We start from the raw sequence: 17,942 nt of genomic DNA, 5'->3' as shown, positions 1-17,942 counted from the left end.
TCGTTCAATTCTCCTTATGACACTTTAGCTTAACAGCGTATCTAATCATTAGGAACTCTTCGGCTATATCTGCCAGACAAAATGACTTGGTTGTGAGGTGAAAGAAAAAAAATTGGGCTGTCTGATCTTATTTTGCGTCAAAATACTTCCGGATCGCAAAGTATTCACGATGCACGCCAACGTACAATAACTGTCGGAGCGATGGAGCGATGGTAATTTCATGCACAAGATAATCGTATCGCTTCATCGTGTCATTGCATTACTTCATCGCTGTGCAAACCTAACTTCACTTGACTTAAGCTATCTCCCTAAACTTAAACATGGTCGCGTCGAAGAACTAGAATGGCGAGCAACCTTCCAAGACCTATCGATGGTAATGATGGTAACTAATTTTTTTTTTAAATTTTAGTTTTTTAATTGTACATGTTAAGACATGTTGATGAACTGTACCTTTCAAATATTTTTATAATGAGAGTAAACAACAAAAAAAAAGGTGGAGAACAACTTGCTGGTCTATAATGAGAGATACTAGTGATTTTACGCATCCGATATGAATACATACTGCATTATTTACAGTTTTATGACAAGTAAATTTCAGTTATTTTCAAAAATTACATTTTTTCCATCACCTGTGAATAAACTCCCAAAAAGCCTTTTTTACGTTTTGCTGTTAAACTTTAAAATATTTAATTTTTAAACAAAGAATAGTAGTATTTTCTTATATTAGTAGAACAGAATGTTGTCAGTATTCTTACAGAAAATTTCATCAATGTTTTAAAAATCTATTTGTCGAAAGTAAAGGTAGAAAATTGGTAGATATATCAATAAAAATGTGGAACCTGTACTTTGTTATACTTTTTTATATTAGTGTTACCCTCATCTAGTTATGTCTGTAATTATTAGGAAAGACTTCATATTATTTTACTGAATTTTATATATAAAAGTTAAACTACAGTTATAAATGCTGCAGAAACCAAAGCAGTGTCAGATTGGAGTCTTAATTTTTTTTATGGAGTAAATTCCACTGAAATAAAACCTGGTGCGGAATTTTTTTTAGAGTCTGTAATCGCTCAGTTTTCCAGCTATTTTGAAGACACAACAGTTTAATTCATTTTGGTTATACATACTGCAAAAAACTATAGTGGCTGTAACCTGAAAATATATGCAATAGTTTTGGAGCCATTTTTCACAACTTTAACCATATCAAACTAAAACTTTCCATATCATTAGAATTGCATCATCTTTGGCTGAAAATATTCCACGTTACAGGATGGTGCAAGAATTTCATTATGTAACATTGCATCATTAATTGCTTGTCTGCAGATAAAAGAAAAATAAGTCCTTTGTATTTGCATCTAAGTAGTATGTTCCAGCCACCTTGGCTTTAGCTGAGTCACTTAGAAGCATGGAGGGATTCCTCAACATAATTACTGACAAGAAATTATCTGTCAAAGTTGAAATAATGGTAATTATGAATGTGGAATACTGTACTAATATTTGATGTCGAGTCCGTAATCTATATTAGGCAAATGAGATATAAATGTTTTGTCATTATTATGCTCAAATGCAGCGCTTATTGGGTTAAACCATCCTTTATCATACATATCATACATATTTTAAATACTTTAGTCAATACTGTTTGCTAAAATTAAGTTTTGTTTGATTATTGAATTAAAACTAGTGAAATTTAAAGAAAAGTTAGAACAAAAGTAATTATGTCATATTTTTCCTCCTTTAGTACACTTTCCGTCTTTCCTTCAGACTAATATATGAATGTTTTCAATACATGCACAAACTAACTGACACTAAAGGGTTTCAAATATGTGTACATTTCTATATTTGATGTTACCCAACATGCGGAAGTGTCTGTAACCTTCATGCAACATGATCAAGTGGCCATATTGTAAACCTGAATGAAGATATCATTGTACAGGAAATGTTTTTGAGAATTGTTTCATTGTTTGTATATATTCAATAGACACTTAATTCCATAAGTTTAGCCTTATACTGTTGCTCTAATTTGATATGAATGCTTCATAATTTCGTTATTGCAAGAATGTTAATGGGCTCTAGTTAATAAAAAATGTACCAATCTTCCAAGATTTCATTATCTTTTTCAATTTCTGTTTAATAAAGGAATGAAAGAGACTATTTAATACAGAACATGTAAAAATAAGTTATTCATTTCATGAATTATGTAGTGTCCATAACTGTTTGGACCTTTGTCTGGTACATTAATTTAATTTTTTTCATAAATAGTTCTGGAACAAGAACATGTGGTTAATTATTTCCTATAGGTTCAAAAAACAATATCAAAGTGATATTTTCCATTTGCTTTTACCTTGTTATTATATTCTGATTAAGATATGTTCCATTAAAATAGTGTTTCAGCAGGTGTTGAAGAGAGAGAGAGTAGGGTTTAGTTTGCCTATGATCTTTCTAGTCACATTCAAGTTAATGTTATTGCTTGTTTATGAGTTAAAGTTTATTATATTACAAAAATGTAAATGTTCGAGTGAAAACCATGACTGACTTTGCTTGTTATATTCTCACTGTATTGCCTGTAACCAGAACTTTACCCCCAGCAAACAAGAAAACAATAACCATTAAATTTTCATTGGTTCAAAGTGTTGAACTTCCAAAATCAAGTTGTTTCAATAGAATTGTCTGAAGTTGAAATTTGCCCCCCCCCCCCCCCCCCCGGCATGCGCAACACATCTGGGCCAAATACCAGGATTTACCCGATATATATTTGTAGATAGATATATGTATATAGATATATGTGTGTATATATATATTTGTTGCTCTAGTTGTTCTTGTTGTTGTTCTAGGGTTAACACCATTGTTCAGCACAATATTGCTGTACATGCCGGCCAGTTTAACTGGTGGAGGAAGAATCCTGGAATACCCAGGAAAGAACCACCGACCCACAAGAAACTACTGGCAGGCTTTCCCATGTACCCATGCTAGCCGAGCCTTGGACTCAAACCCATGCAGACATATATATCACTTTCAGATATGTTGGAAAGATATTAAACAGATTTTGGTGAGCGCCATCAAAATTGGGTACGAATTTGGTGAATTATCTTCTACTCATAAAGAAGTTATTATATGTGTGCCAAGGGGGTACACGTTTGCAATATATTTCAAAATGGAGACACATTTCACTTCTAAATGTACCATACAGAGATACTTTTACACTTATTGCTGGTAGGATTAAAACTGCTTCCCCACAAATCTACACAAGGATCAAACTGAGTTTCTTAAAGAACTATAAATTGGAGCAGTTGCCCTCATGCTCCATTCATAGGGACAGCGCCATTGGGAACTTGTAAAAAAATTTTGGTCAACTACAACTCTCATAGTATGACACTTACAGGGGTGGGTTGTAGGGAGGGCAAGAATAAGGCATTTCAGGACCCTACCAGCTGAAAATTTTATGGTTCTCCCCACAAAATGTGAAAATCAGAAAAACAATATTACAAGCTAATAAGGTGGGAAAATACTAGTGGTGCCATTTCCAAATTAAAATATTCATACGTGCAGATCAAAGCAGTCATATATAATTTATTAAATTTCATCATCAACAGACAAAATTAATCTGACTTTTTTCTGATGCCCCTGTTGGACTGGTGCCCTAAGCATGTGCTTAGTGTGCTTAATGGGTCATCTGTCACTGGATGGATTTTGGTAACTGATATAAAACCTGCTTTCTGTCGCAAAGTAAAGAACCGTGCCCACAGACACCTCAGCATGGTGTCACTAAAGAACACTGCCCCGAGGCACCTGGAAGGCTTGCACTGCCACTTCATTTGAGTCTACATTAGAAAATTATGATTTAATATTTTATACCAAAATTGCAATGTTTCCTGACAGCCTCTTTTGATTCACTTTGCTAAAGCATTTGACACAGTTTTAATGATAGTGTTTTGTACTTTTACATTTTAATTAACTATGATACATTGGATAAAACCTTTTATCCAAATACCAAATCCTGTGTAATTATTAATGGTAAGGGTTTTTATCCTGTGTGCAGTACTAGGGGAATTAACACATTAACCAATTTTCTTTCTCAATATGCTGATCATTTAATCTTGATGGTACATTGAAATTTCTGATGCCTGTGTTATATCAATATTTCAGTTTCTGGTATAAATATTGACTCAAACATTCTTAATTGACTAGGAAATAGAACTGGCAACAAGAAATACTGTTCAAAATACAATAATTATAGTTGCACTATGTAAATTGTCCTATGCATACATTTTTCAACTAACTTTCAACAGCGATTCTTAAACTAAGTGACTATTGACACGTGTCTTAGGCTACTCTAGAGCTGATCGTCTCCATGCACCACTCATCTCTTTTTATCTGGGAACATGTTTTGTTTTTTTCATTTCAAAATCAGCTTCTTCTATATTAATACAATCACATATAATTTCTTTAAAGTGATTATCTGGTATGCAAACATTTCCAATCATTTTTCTCTAATCCCGCACTTTTGACCCTGCAACTCATATTTGGAACCCTCTGTATGCATGACAGCCACCTATCAAATTTACATGGATCAGTCTATGCATATCTGAAGCATAATGCATGATTAAAGGCACGACATTAGAGTGGGCACTTCAGTTCTTGCTGTATCGTTTTGTATGTAAATATATCTTCACAATACTGTGGTGCTGTGGATTATAGCAATATCTTTACTACCTTCAGTTTCAAAGATTTCCTCATTATTTCCATTTATATAGCTCATGACTGAATTAGGAGGCAGAGGTTCAATTCCGGTTGCCACCAGTTTGTGCAAGCAAATCCAAGAATGGCAACAAATATAATTCAGTTAAAGAAGAAAAATCTGGCTATGGTCTGGCAGTGACCATCCCCAAGGTATTGGGTGTTGATGGCTCGGCATTGCAAACCCCCACCCGCCACCCCAGAAAAAGAATGTAGAGGTGTGTTGTGGATTGGACTAGAGAGGTTTTCTCTTCAGCTCAATAAATAAAGTACTGGAGTATCAGGTTTCATGGGTTCAATCCTGGTTGCCACCAAGTTGTGCCTATTAAATCATTAGCAGGAATGAGAAGCACATTAAGCAATGCTACATCCATTTATACAAAATGCGAAAGCAAATAGGAACTGCCCATGTCTTTTTGGTATTTCCATATTTTGTGGTGTAGGATTCTGTGATTTGACGTGTTTCACAGGATAAGGCACATTTAAATTGTGATTCTGTGATCGATTCATGCGATCATTCGTTGAGGATTCACCCCAGCTTCTCAGATGCAATTTTTAAATATGGATGCTGGGCCGGACAGTCATAATGGGCCTGCAAAACTAAACTTGTTAGACTATTGACTTTTATTGTAATTTGTGTATTATCTGCTTCATATACATATTTCCTTAAGATTTCACTCCCCTTCATCAGCCTAGTCAAGGCTTAGGCTTTAAAAAGTACATAGCATGTTTTATTTTCATTTTCAGAATGCCAGGATCAAATGACTCAAATTTTGACCAATATTGGACTCAAGCAACTTGTGAGTGTATTCAGAGAAAACGTGGTAAGGATAATTTTCTTTCACCTTGACTAAATCAGGTGCCATTATTTGCACTTTCCTTCCTTACGGCATTGAAGCACATACATACGCTCTAACGGAATATGGCATATGTGTTTTTCATAAGTATAGCAAAACTGATTTTGCGTTCTACTACTCATAAACTGATTCAGTTTCAAAGTTCAAAATACTGCATAAAGTGTATTCATGTTTTTGTACATATGGTTTGTCAGTTTATTGTGTTGTGTCTTTTTGTACATATAGTATATCACAGCATAGTGTTATATGAACATTAATCCTGTTTTATGTGTGTGTGTGTGTGTGTGTGTGTGGTTTGGATTTTTAACATAGCTTTAAAAAAATTCAGTCATATCACTATGATGTCTGCAGTGTGGCAGTTTATGTCTAGCACTGAGGCATCATGCCTCAGACATATATTAGCATGATGTCCCACCCAGTCACATTATCCTGACACCAGGCTGTCCAGTCCTAACACTAACACTTTCATGCTGAGGACCAAGTGAGGCAGCTGTTAGTACTATTTTTATAAGGCTTTCAGGTACGACTCAGCTGGGGATCGATCCCATGACCTCCTGCATCTGAGGCGGATGCTCTAAACACTAGGCAATCCTGTTTTGTACATATAATATGCATATCATGGTGGTATATGAATGGTAATCCTTTCTTTTAGATAAATATATCAGTTCATAATGTTATATGGATGGTAACCTCTTGATACATATTTGTGATATATTAATATGTTGTATTTATGGATTTATCTTTAAAGCAATGAATTGGTTACATCTCTGTACTACAACTTGTTATTTTTATCCTTCCATACATTCACAAGAATTTCAAAACAGTTTATGCTAATCACGAGTGGATCTTGTAATTTTGCAAAACCTATTAGACCAGGCAGACTGGGAGGTACCAAAAATGGGGTTGAAATTTAAATTGTGTTACACCTTTTAGTTTTCTTATGAATTATTGAATGACCTCTGTAAGAGATTGCAGTGCAAAAGATCATTAATGTTGACATTTGAAAATGTAATATGTCGTAGAGTATCATAATATCAACTTATATCTTTCATGTACACAGGTACAATAGTACATAATGTGACCTGTATTAAAGTCAGTGTATTCTCCACATTTATGACACATGTAGCTCATGTACATTGAAGGGGCAAGTAGGCAATATCACATGTAAATGTATGTGTATGTTGTAATGTATTCTTTACATCTGGATCTTTTCCTTTATCCTCAAGGTATACATGCCCCTCCCCAAAACAGAAAACTCACATATATAAATTTGCTAACAGTTACATTACATGATCAAAGTATGCACTTAATTGTCCATGAGAATCAATGGATATTAATTTCTCAAATTTCTAGGTTGGTCCACAAGAGGTTGAGAACCTTGGAAATGGAGAATTGCAATTGTTGGGTGTATCTGCTGTTACAGGAGACAGAGTACGACTTAAGTATGTCCATGTTGTTGTTACCTCGTAGAACTGGTTAGTATTTATTAGCTGCAACATTGCAGGAGCAATTTTGAGAGTTCATACTTGGTAATGTGTATCACCAACATGATTCATCCATGTCTGAACTTAAAAATAAGCAGCAAAACTCTATTATTTTACACCTTTACATTCTTATGTTACGTCTTAAGGCTCTAATAAACAGGAACAAAAAAAATAATGAACACAACGAGCTTTGAAAAATTTAACAACTAATTTATTTCCCTGGAAAAACACTAGAAATGAAAAAATAAGAACTTATGGTTTTAAGAATCAAATCCAAGAATAATCCACAAATTAAATTTTAGAAGTCTAATAATGAAATGTTCTAATGAATTCAAGTTTGATTCCTGACGAAAAATCCAAAATGGAAGGTGTCAACAGTTCTTTGTTGACTCACAACAAATATTCCAGTGTTTGAATATCTGAATAAAATTTAAAGAAATGTCTTTGTCCACGAATTCTGTATGAGCACTCAAATATTCCCAGGAAAAGAACTAATCAATCAGAATAATTTGAATAAAAATTAAAATATAACTCCAAACTGGTCACAAACCAATACTTTTCCAGTGTCCAAGCTAAGAGCCCAAACTGAGAAATATCTCACTAAACATCACTATTATATCTAACCACTGCGCAATTTCTGAAAACCCAGAATTGCGAGACAGAGACTGTTTACAATCTAAAATTATATACTCCCAGTATCACCTTGATAAAAACCAATCATTTTACTCTAAGAATAAAATAAAAATAGAAATTTGTTTACTTGTTTCAGTGATTTCTGAATCAAGGTCGGAAATTAGGTCAAAAATAGAAACAGTGTTTCTGTTATTAGGTGTTTATGAAAAGAGTCAGGTCAAACTGAATTTTCCCCAAGTGGCTGAGTGGTCTAAAGTGCTATCCAGTATGTATCACTGCCATTTCACCTCTGTCTGTGTGGGTTTGAGTCTAGGATTCAGCCAATGTGGGTATGTGAGAAAGCTTGCCAGTAGCTTCTCGTGGGTTGGTGGTTCTTCCCGGGGTTTTCCCGGGTTCTTCCTCCACCATTAATATTGGCCAGCATGCATAGCCTATCGTGTGTTGAAATATGGCGTTAAATCACACAACAATAACAACAACAAACTGAATTTTCAGGAAAATATCAATTTCCTAGTAAACAAAATTACATTACTTTGACATGTAATGAAATTAAAAATAAAATTATTTTAAAACTTACAAACAATTAAATTAAATATAAATTAAATCAGATATATGTATGTAACAATGTTCCTTGACTTTATTATTTAATGTGTTCAAATTACCAGATTTTTATGTGGCATACCCAAGATGATACACTTTCAATTGCATCCAGATATAGACAAGTGGGGCAGTCAAAGAGAGTATTTATTTGATATATTGAATCCTATGCTCTAAACTTTTTATATCCGCAAATGGATCAGATGTACAATTAAGTTATATTTAATTTAAGTCACGTAAACCACATTTGTGATTTCATGTTATGAAGAATTTTATCTTCCTGAAAGTTTATGACTATTTTAACGTACGATTGTTTACTCCATAATTTTGTAGTAACTGGACATGCAAATAAGCTTCTGACAGATTACTAGCTTAACCAGGAGATACACTATACATACATTTGACCTAGCTAAAAATGCATGTACTACGCTTATATAAATGTTGATACATTATACACATAAGACAGTATATACAGACAACTTGTAAATATCTAAACTCGCCTTGCAGAAATTTGTTCTTGTCACAAGCTATTGTCTTAAGGTATAATATTGAATATATTAGAAACGAATTCTTATTCCTAAAATGTTCTTATCTGCAGATAATGCCTTCACAAATGGTTTGCTTTCTATTCAAGTGTATCTCAAATTTCTTCATGACCTTGTTTCTTGAATTTATGTGCATGTCAGCCTTACTGCAATGTCAAAGTCTGACTTACATATGGTTTAAAATATATTACACCATATATAATGCATCATGAACCTTAATTCATTAGCCTTTTTATTCTCATTTGTAATGGTTTTTAAATTTTGTGCATTTTTGATCTCTTGTGAGCACACATTCAATGTTGCATTACCATACCAACCCATTACTCAGCCAAATGACCAAATGATGGTTGCTAAATAACTTTTATCAAGACAAAGGACCATATGTTGTAATAGACACTATGAACTTTGCAGGAGAGGAAAAAATATATATTCCATTAGGTAAGTATAAACGTGAATACAATTACATCATGAATAATCGTTCAAGTAACGTTTTGACTGCTTCATTAACCAGTCAAGAATTTTGTTCTATGACATGGAGTTCTTTTAACAGCAAACCTGTTACTTGCTGATAGCCCTATTGTCAAATGTATAAAATCCAGTCAGTTTTCTGCCTGAGACTGTACATTAATTAACACTAACTTCATCAACTACTTGTGCTTTTCAGAGACAGAGTATTATGCAAATGACATCTACACCCGATCTAAGTCTGAGTGAGCATCACAGTGATCAACATGTTGATAGCGCAGATGAGAAGAACAATATGCCTTAAGACGCTGTTGCACTAACATCAGATGAAGTGACAAGTCATCAGCTATACCAAGGTGTTACAATTATAGACCCTCTTGCAATAACAGCTGATGAATTTACAGGGCCCCATCTAGACAAGAATTCGACACAATCCAAACCTGAGCATTGCAATAAGAGAAGATGCATTTACAGATTCCCAGCTTGACCATGATGAAAGAAATTTACAGGCACAATTCAAGCCAGTCTGGGGTAATTTCTTAATACAATGCATTTCATGACAGTATGTTTTGATGCAGAATTAAAATGCAATTACATCTTTGTCAAATATTACTTCATAAAAAAATATTTACTTCATTTTGTCACTGAAAGGATGAGACCACATCATGACAGATGTTTCATTTTGCTATTCCTATGATTTAAGTTGCGGGAAGAAAGACATAGCAATCCCAAAGTTTGGCGTGGACTGATACATTTTGGTAACAAACGTACCCATAGCATGTATGTTACAGCAAGTTTTTTCCCTACTTCTGAGTGGGACAAAAACTGAACATTAATTAGACTTGAAAGGTCGTCAGAGTTCATGAGAAAAGGTGTATCGTTTTCTGATGAATATCATTTACAGGCATATTTTGTTGTGGCCCCATTTTTTAACACTAATATGACATACCAATGCATGCAGAAAACAGGGACTAAAATATTATAATATATGCTGTCTTTCTGTCTATCCTTTGGCTGCAAAATTTGGTGAAGTCCACACCACGGACAGTTGTAACTCCAATCTGTATGACACTTTGCAGGCTTCCTTATCACCATAGAAGGTGCGTATGTTGCTCAAGCAGTTACATTGCAATTGTTGTGAAGGAGTTATTGCCTTATTTGCTTTATTAATTCGTCACAAGACAGTTTACTTTTGAGGGGGGCAAATCTTCCTGCAGAATACAGTGGATCCTGCTGAAACTTTGCATACTGGAAACAACCATATTCAGACATGTGTAAGATTTAGGTGATGTCATCTGAATGCTTTTTGAAGGAGTTATTACCCTTTACCTTCTTTCATGGCTACATTACAGTATACAAATGCATCATATCTAAAAATGATGGAGCGTGGTAAGAGACATCTGTTATTGTGTCAGAAATTTAACTTATTAATATCATGTTTCTACTCTACTGGCTTTAATTCTAGTTGGGCATAATCATGTGGGATCATTTGTGTTTTCCTTTGACTGCTAGAATTGTTGTTTATTGGTAATGTGATGCCATATAATATATAGATGCAATTTGACATTAAACCAGTTACCATTAATTCTGTGTTTATACTCAAGTTGTGTACAATAATTTTTTTTAATATTTTCATTTCTCTCACGGTAGAGCTGCATCAAAATATTCTATTTCTGTTGCAGACTTGTGATGAAAGAAATCAGAGATGACATTTCTGAAGGGACACATTTCCAGCACAGTGTGTCAAAGTTTGAAAATAAGTCTTACTGGTATTCCGGAAGGTGTATTGCTTGGAGTATTTTTCAAGGCAGTCCTGGCTTTCATTTCTGAGTCACACATTTTTAGTATTGTCACTGAGGACACAGAATTTTAACCAAATCTTGAGGATATCACAGACTTAGATGCAAACTCAAGTATCCTGAAGGTATTTAAAATTTAACCTAGATCAATAGATGAAAATACAATTTGTCTGAATTCAAATTTTCTGCATCCAGTTCCCTAAGTCATAATTATAAAACTACACATAGATTAATTAAGAAAATTTTAATACTTACCAAAGTACATAACATTTAGGAAGAAAAGCACTACACGATGGATACAAGCAGAATAATTGTAAATAAATGGTTGGTAATGGGGTACAAAGAGTTACTGTGTTATAGAGCACTACCTGTTTTATGGATAGATAGAGAAACTTCTTCTGAAATCTCTGTGCATTGATAACTCTACCGCCTGCAAACCATGCCTGACACAAAAAAGTTTTCCAGCTTCATCAGGCATCTGGCATCCTAACCTGACACATTAAATTGAAAAAAAAAATTGTCATATATCTAATGTCATTCAGTATTTTGAAAAATACACTTTTACACAAAATATAAAAGTGATACCACCATTGATCCTAGGGTGGATGACACAAGTTTGAAGCTGGATTGGACATCTGAAATCTAATGTGTTCATGGATAACATGCGTCTTGTAAGGAATAAATATATATTTCTGCAAATATACATGAAGATTACCATGTTAGCCATATCTGGTCTTTGGGTCTCTTGTTTTCATTTCATGAACATTTAATATTTAGGAATTGAATATTTTAGATCCTTTTTGTCTGATAGTCTGAAGTTTCATACTGCTCAAAATCAAAAGTTGCACACTCTTTAACCTCTTCCAGACTTTACTTTTGTAAGAGACCGCTCCGGTAGCCTTGTGGTTAGAGCATCTGCCTCAGAAGCGGGAGATCGTGGGTTTGATCTCTGGCCGAGTCATACCAAAGACTTACAAAATTAGTACTAACAGCTGCCTTGCTTGGCGCTCAGCATTAAGAGGTTAGTGTTAGGACTGGCCGGCCTGGTGTCAGGATAATGTGACTGGGTGGGACATCATGCTACATGTCTGGGGCATGATGCCCCAGTGCTAGACATCACTATAAACTGCCACATTGCAGACATCATAGCAATATGACAGAAAAATTGTTAAAGTTATGTTAAAAATCCAAATCATAGCACACATCATACAAAACATACTTTTTTAAGATTTCCTTCTTTCTACCACTATTGAATGTAAACTATTTATTCATAACAGATACAAGATGCCACAAGCCTTGGTGATATATATGATATATCTGACTGGATAATAGAACAGGGATTGCCATTAATAACATCATTAAATGAGGAAAGCAAGCTGAGACTGGTTAACCTTATCAACAAAACAATAGTGTGTACTAAAGGTAGCAGATGTTTTAATTACAGTAACAGTTGAATTGTTAAATATATACCGAATTTATTTTCACGTAAATGTATTCCAGTGATATGTCAGAAGATTGTCACATCATTCCGCTCCATTTTATGTGCATGTATGATTGTAATTGGTATTGGGTATGTAGGAGTTCCTTACAAACAGCTACTATTCTGTTGAAAATGTTTTAGCATTTTGCACATATACTTCTCCCTCGATAACTCGCTCCCTGATAACTCGCAAACCCGCTTATACTGCGGCGTCAAGTGTGGATCCCATTTTCAAACCCGAAAATTCCCAAAACATTTATCCCTATTTGTTGAACTTGAAGAAAATCGTGATCAAAATTGGTATGGAAACTTTGATGTATCGCACATTTTATCGTTGAAAACGGTAGGTAGGACCTGGAAATGTTAATCAACACTTTGAAATATCAAATTTAAAAACAATTCTTTTACATTTTCTTTCAAAACGACATTCCTAGTACACCGCATTTAATGATATGTAAGGAAATTTTGATAAATGAAAATGTCACTTACGCCGAGTGGCAGCAGTACTTTAATTAATAAATACAAATTAAATAAAATTTTTATCTTTTAGTTCTTTTAAGTGTAAATGTCATAAGTGCAATGTGTCCTCTTGTAATTAAATGTAAAATGCATCAATCTACCATAACAGCTCTGTCCGCGAGCGTTTCTCTGAGAACCTAATTAAGTGCCGACCATGTTTTAATAACTGACATGAGGAAGTATTTGTTGTATTGTTGCACTGAATTAAAAGCTGGCCTCCTTCATATTATCACGTTAATTATGTCTTCTGAATAAAAAAAGGAGGAGGAATAAAAGAAAAGTTAAAATGCAAAAAAAAACAGACTAACTTAAAATCTAGCGGTCTCGGTCGTATATTGGGTGAACTCGCTTCATTTGATCAATCAAATACTAATAAACGTTATTGTGTATGTAACAGAAACTACCTTAAATTAACCGACTCTTTCATAACTATGATCAGAGATAACAAGGCAGCAAAGTGAAAAGAATACTTTGTAAAATAAAGAGCCTGATTTCACAGATATGGATCTTTGTGGGCAAGCGAGTTTCAGAGAATTCTTAAACTGGCATTTAGAGATATCCTCAGGGATGTTAAGAAATTTCATTATTACTTCTAATGAAATCACGACATTAACACTGTACTAATTGAACAATAAATAACTGAGTTTTGACGCAGATGCATCATAAAATAAATGTCGTGTGTTTTTAAAAAAGAGGAATCTTGTTTGGTGGTGTATCAATAGGTAGTTTAGTTTCCAAATTGTGTACTATCAGTTTGGCAAGATACTATTAAATACCACTCATTGAAGAAGACTCATCAAGAAAACAAAAAGCAGTGAGTTAATACACAGATTTTTTGAGTACACATGATTGTTGTTCAAACCAGTTGAAACAATCTTTCATATGTTGGATATTTTGAGAGAGAAAAAATGTTATTTAAACAGAATAACAAACAACTTCACCAGAAAAAGCGCATTATTAAAAATTATTATCAACGTGATTGTAAAATGAGGATTCAGTTATTAAACAGTCCAGTTCCCTAACTCCACCCACCCCTCCCATGGTTTTCTCGATGTCAAAGCGGTTTTTTCTCTCAATTTTTGGAGTTCACTCAGTAAATTGCGCCTTATAGTGCGGTCTATGTTTGTGGACCCCATTGTGCGTGAGTTATCAAGGGAGAGGTGTAGTTTCATTCCAGCTATTTCATTGTTTGCTGCACTGAATTCGATAGACCGGAATTATAGTCACAATTAGTGATTTTTTAATGCAGAGTAGCCTAGCAGATCTCTTATTTCATTGCGACCACCAACATGAAAATATATTACTTTTCCAGCAATGCTATAATTCCAGAGTCCATTAAATTCGAAATAATTAGCATTGGAGTTAATAAAAAGATTAAACATGCAATAGAGTTTCAGTACCACCTCTATACAACCATATACAACATTGGAGACATATAAGAAATTATTTTTATGTACATTCATAATTCTTACAAGAGTTACGAGAAACTCTAATATCAAATATGTATTATAAGCATTATAGGTGAAACTTTATCACATACTTAAAACATCATCACAGATTTTGGCGTTTCTAAAATATAAATGGGGATTGACAATAAAAATACAATCTTAGATTCCTCTGTTGTGTTCATGAAAGAATTATCAAAATTTCTCTTTCATGTACAACAGTCAGATTTGTAGATCTGTATATTAAGCAGAAAACATGAAATACATGTATTTTACTTTCTACACACTCTGAACTAATGCAACATGTCCATTGAATTAAAGTTAACATCCCTAATCACCCATTTTCAAAATGAAATGGGGCTATACCACATGTAATGGGTGAAAGGCACTTCTGCATTTAAATTAAAAGATTTTTCCATAGGTAATGCAGTATCATAAGCTGTTTTAATGAATTTATATATATTATGTTTTTCCCTTCATTGGAATCCTGCATACTCCTGAACATATTCTTTTCCATATAAACGGCCTTTACATAAAATAAATAAGGAAAATATTATTTTGCACTAATCAATATTTGTTGTATTATTTTACCATAGAGTGTTAGTTTAAAAGAAGTTTATAGTTAACATTTTACACCTTCTGAGACATGTTGTCTTGGAGCACACACACGCACACATTTAATTTGACATTTATATAAAGTATTGTCTTCATTATAGGCTACATGGTGAAATAGCAGTTTCAGACTGGTTGATGTTGTTGTTGAGTTTAATTATAGTGGCATGCGCACAATTGTGTATGTGCCACTTTTTCTGACTGCACCGCAGCCTGCTAGTTGTTCCTGGGGTAGGGGATAGTGCCACCTCCCCCAGGCTTTTATGGATTAAAGGAACCCTGATAGTTTGCCCTCAATCTGTGGGTCCATAAAGGTTCCTACACTTGAATGGTTGGCTGTCATAAGTGGGAAGGAAAGCTCGGGAACGGTCCTGTTTGCTTTACATCGCTGGTTTCTTCTTGCATTTGCCTGGTTTTTTTGGGGTTTTTTTTTCCTCTATTTTTTTTTTCTTTTTTTTTCTTCATCAAAATGTTCTAAAAGGAGGGGGGATGTTCTATGCTGTTTATAGAGGTTCTTAGTAGATATCATGTATGAAGAGATATTTTCAAGGTTATTATGGTATTACTAATCGAGGTGTTTAGGGTGTGTTTCCTACGTTATGTTATTTATAAATATTTAGATATTACCTCTTTAAGTTATTTATTAATTGATGTTTTTAGAGATTGAATGTTATTTATACTTTTTTTAGCAAGAGACCTGAGTCCTAGCCGATTACACGGTTCATTAAGGACATCTAGGACCGGAATCCTAGCTGATTACTCGGTTCGTTAAGGACATCTAGGACATCTGATTTTGCGGTTTCCTTAGTTTTTTTATAGGTGCTTCGTAAGTGAATTATTTATTAATACTTTTATAAAATTGAATGATATGTTATGGGTTTTTATGTGGTGGCTTCTAAATTTATTTAGCTAGTTACTGGGTCTTTTGGTTTTGTGGGGATAGTAATTATATTTTGTTCCTAAGTCCTGCTGAGTCTTTGAATTGATTTTTATTTTTATATGCTGATTGTTTATTTTTATTAGAATCCATAAGTAACTCTGGGTATGTGTGTGGTGATCCAATCTCTTTTTGGTTTTTGATAAATATTTTCCGAGCGGGTTGACATTTTGGCAATATATTGAATACGTGGTGTAGATCTTCGGTGGTACGGCAGTTAAAGCAGTTAATGGTTGCTGGTTTGGGTCCTATAAACCTTCCAAAACTGCATGCTTGTTTAGTTTTTCCAGTTATTATCCAGTTTATGGTTTTCTGTTTTAAATAGGTACCCTTAGGTAGCTGTATGTTCCTATCTACGTTTTTTTGGGTTTCATGGTGCTTTTTACCTTTTGTGGAGGAGTTCCAAAAATCTGTTTGGTCTATATATGTTTGTGCGAAGCTTATTGCTTCTGTAGAGCTATAGTTAAGCTTGATAGATTGGTTTGAACTTTCTTGGATATAGTTACCTGCCACAAAGATGAAATGAGCATGCATGAGAACAATACTTACAGTTGATGATATAAAAGGTATTTTACAAATAAACTACAGCCTAGATGGATCAAATGAAATACAACTAGAGTTTGATACTATTTATTCGTTTGAGGCCTTTCTACAAGACTATATCGGTAATGTTTGACTTTCATGCTATATAGTTTTCACAACACATTTGGCAAAAAAAATAGTTGCAAATTTGTAGAAAGTAAAGGAATCTAATATGTTCTATAAATGCATATAATTTGAGAACTGTTTTAGCATCATTTTCATTAAGTGCCATATCTTAACATCCATTACAGATCATTACAGCTAACACTCGTGAAGACCTATGCATATCATTTACACTCGTCATTTGGATGCCTAAAACTGAAAGTCTTTCTTTTCAGAAGATTCAGCTGAAGAGACGCTATGTGATTTACATTCATTCTGGACAGATGCCAGTGAGATCCCGCCTTTAGGATTCCATAAAAAGCTTGAGATCGACTTTGTGATAGATGCAAAGCAATTTCCTGTAGCACACATCTGTGGCATGTCCCTGGAGCTTCCAAGAGGTGTTGAAAATCTGGATGAACTGAAGGAAGCCGAATCACAGCAGTTGAATGGGGTGGGGGATTGCATTTGGCTTAACTTTACCTTGAATGATGTAACTCTACAGTTATACGTTAACTTGCTAAAAGCTTTCATATCATGTGTAGCTCGGCACTGAAACTGCAGTGACTAAGAACAACTGTTTTATTCTTTTATTGGTAAATTTTAGATTTTATGGTAGCATCAAGGGGCAATGTCAATTCTGTAACACATTGGCCCTTTTGTTAATATCGCTATTACATTTGTGTTTTTCCTCCATTTCATTCTTTTGCACACGAATATATGTGCTATTGGCACTTTATTATCTGTGGCCTGACAAAGTCATTTGCTGCAAACAAGTTTTCGAAGTAATTAATTTTAGGGTAAGCATAGAAACAAGATGCAAATTTGTGACAAAGAATGGAAAAATATATAGTTTCCTATCAAGGTCTTGATACATTTACATATTTGCTGCTGACTTGCTTGATATATTTCATTTCTTTTGACAAGGCATACATTTTATTGCTTTTATATATTATTTTCCCACTATTTTTTGCAAGTTTAAGTATAGAAGAAGTTTCATGATTTGCTTCTTATTTGCATGAATAAAAGTATTTTCCTTCCAACATTTATGCTTTACGTATGTAGTTGGTGATAAGTTATTTTATGTTCAGAAGGCATTGCTTTGTAGGATGTTAATTGGCACATAAAGATTTATATTCTTCTTGATTATT

General features: G+C 33.9%; 1 protein-coding gene across 4 annotated transcripts; it reads left to right on the top strand.

The window, feature by feature from the left end:
- The first annotated feature begins 94 nt into the window (after window positions 1–94).
- Window positions 95–17,680, top strand: LOC149774220 (uncharacterized). Of its 4 annotated transcripts, none has more exons than XM_089945640.1 (7): window positions 95–212; window positions 5,482–5,558; window positions 6,945–7,033; window positions 10,998–11,239; window positions 12,392–12,536; window positions 15,860–15,996; window positions 17,028–17,680. In XM_089945640.1, the coding sequence occupies exons 2-4, from the start codon at window positions 5,496–5,498 to the stop codon at window positions 11,143–11,145; spliced, it is 300 nt and encodes a 99-aa protein (XP_089801766.1). In that variant the 5' UTR covers window positions 95–212; window positions 5,482–5,495; the 3' UTR covers window positions 11,146–11,239; window positions 12,392–12,536; window positions 15,860–15,996; window positions 17,028–17,680. The 4 variants fall into 4 exon arrangements, with proteins under 4 accessions (XP_089801766.1, XP_089801763.1, XP_089801765.1 ...); XM_089945637.1 differs by lacking the exon at window positions 95–212 and adding an exon at window positions 221–382; XM_089945639.1 differs by lacking the exons at window positions 95–212; window positions 12,392–12,536; window positions 15,860–15,996 and adding an exon at window positions 221–382.
- Window positions 17,681–17,942: the final 262 nt, after the last annotated feature.

Source organism: Sinohyriopsis cumingii, unplaced genomic scaffold (assembly GCF_028554795.1).
Source record: "Sinohyriopsis cumingii isolate HCF-2022 unplaced genomic scaffold, ASM2855479v2 utg000379l, whole genome shotgun sequence".
NCBI classification, from domain to species: Eukaryota; Metazoa; Mollusca; class Bivalvia; order Unionida; family Unionidae; genus Sinohyriopsis; species Sinohyriopsis cumingii.
Note: the sequence above shows the minus strand (reverse complement) of the source record. Positions and strands in the feature narration are given on the sequence as shown.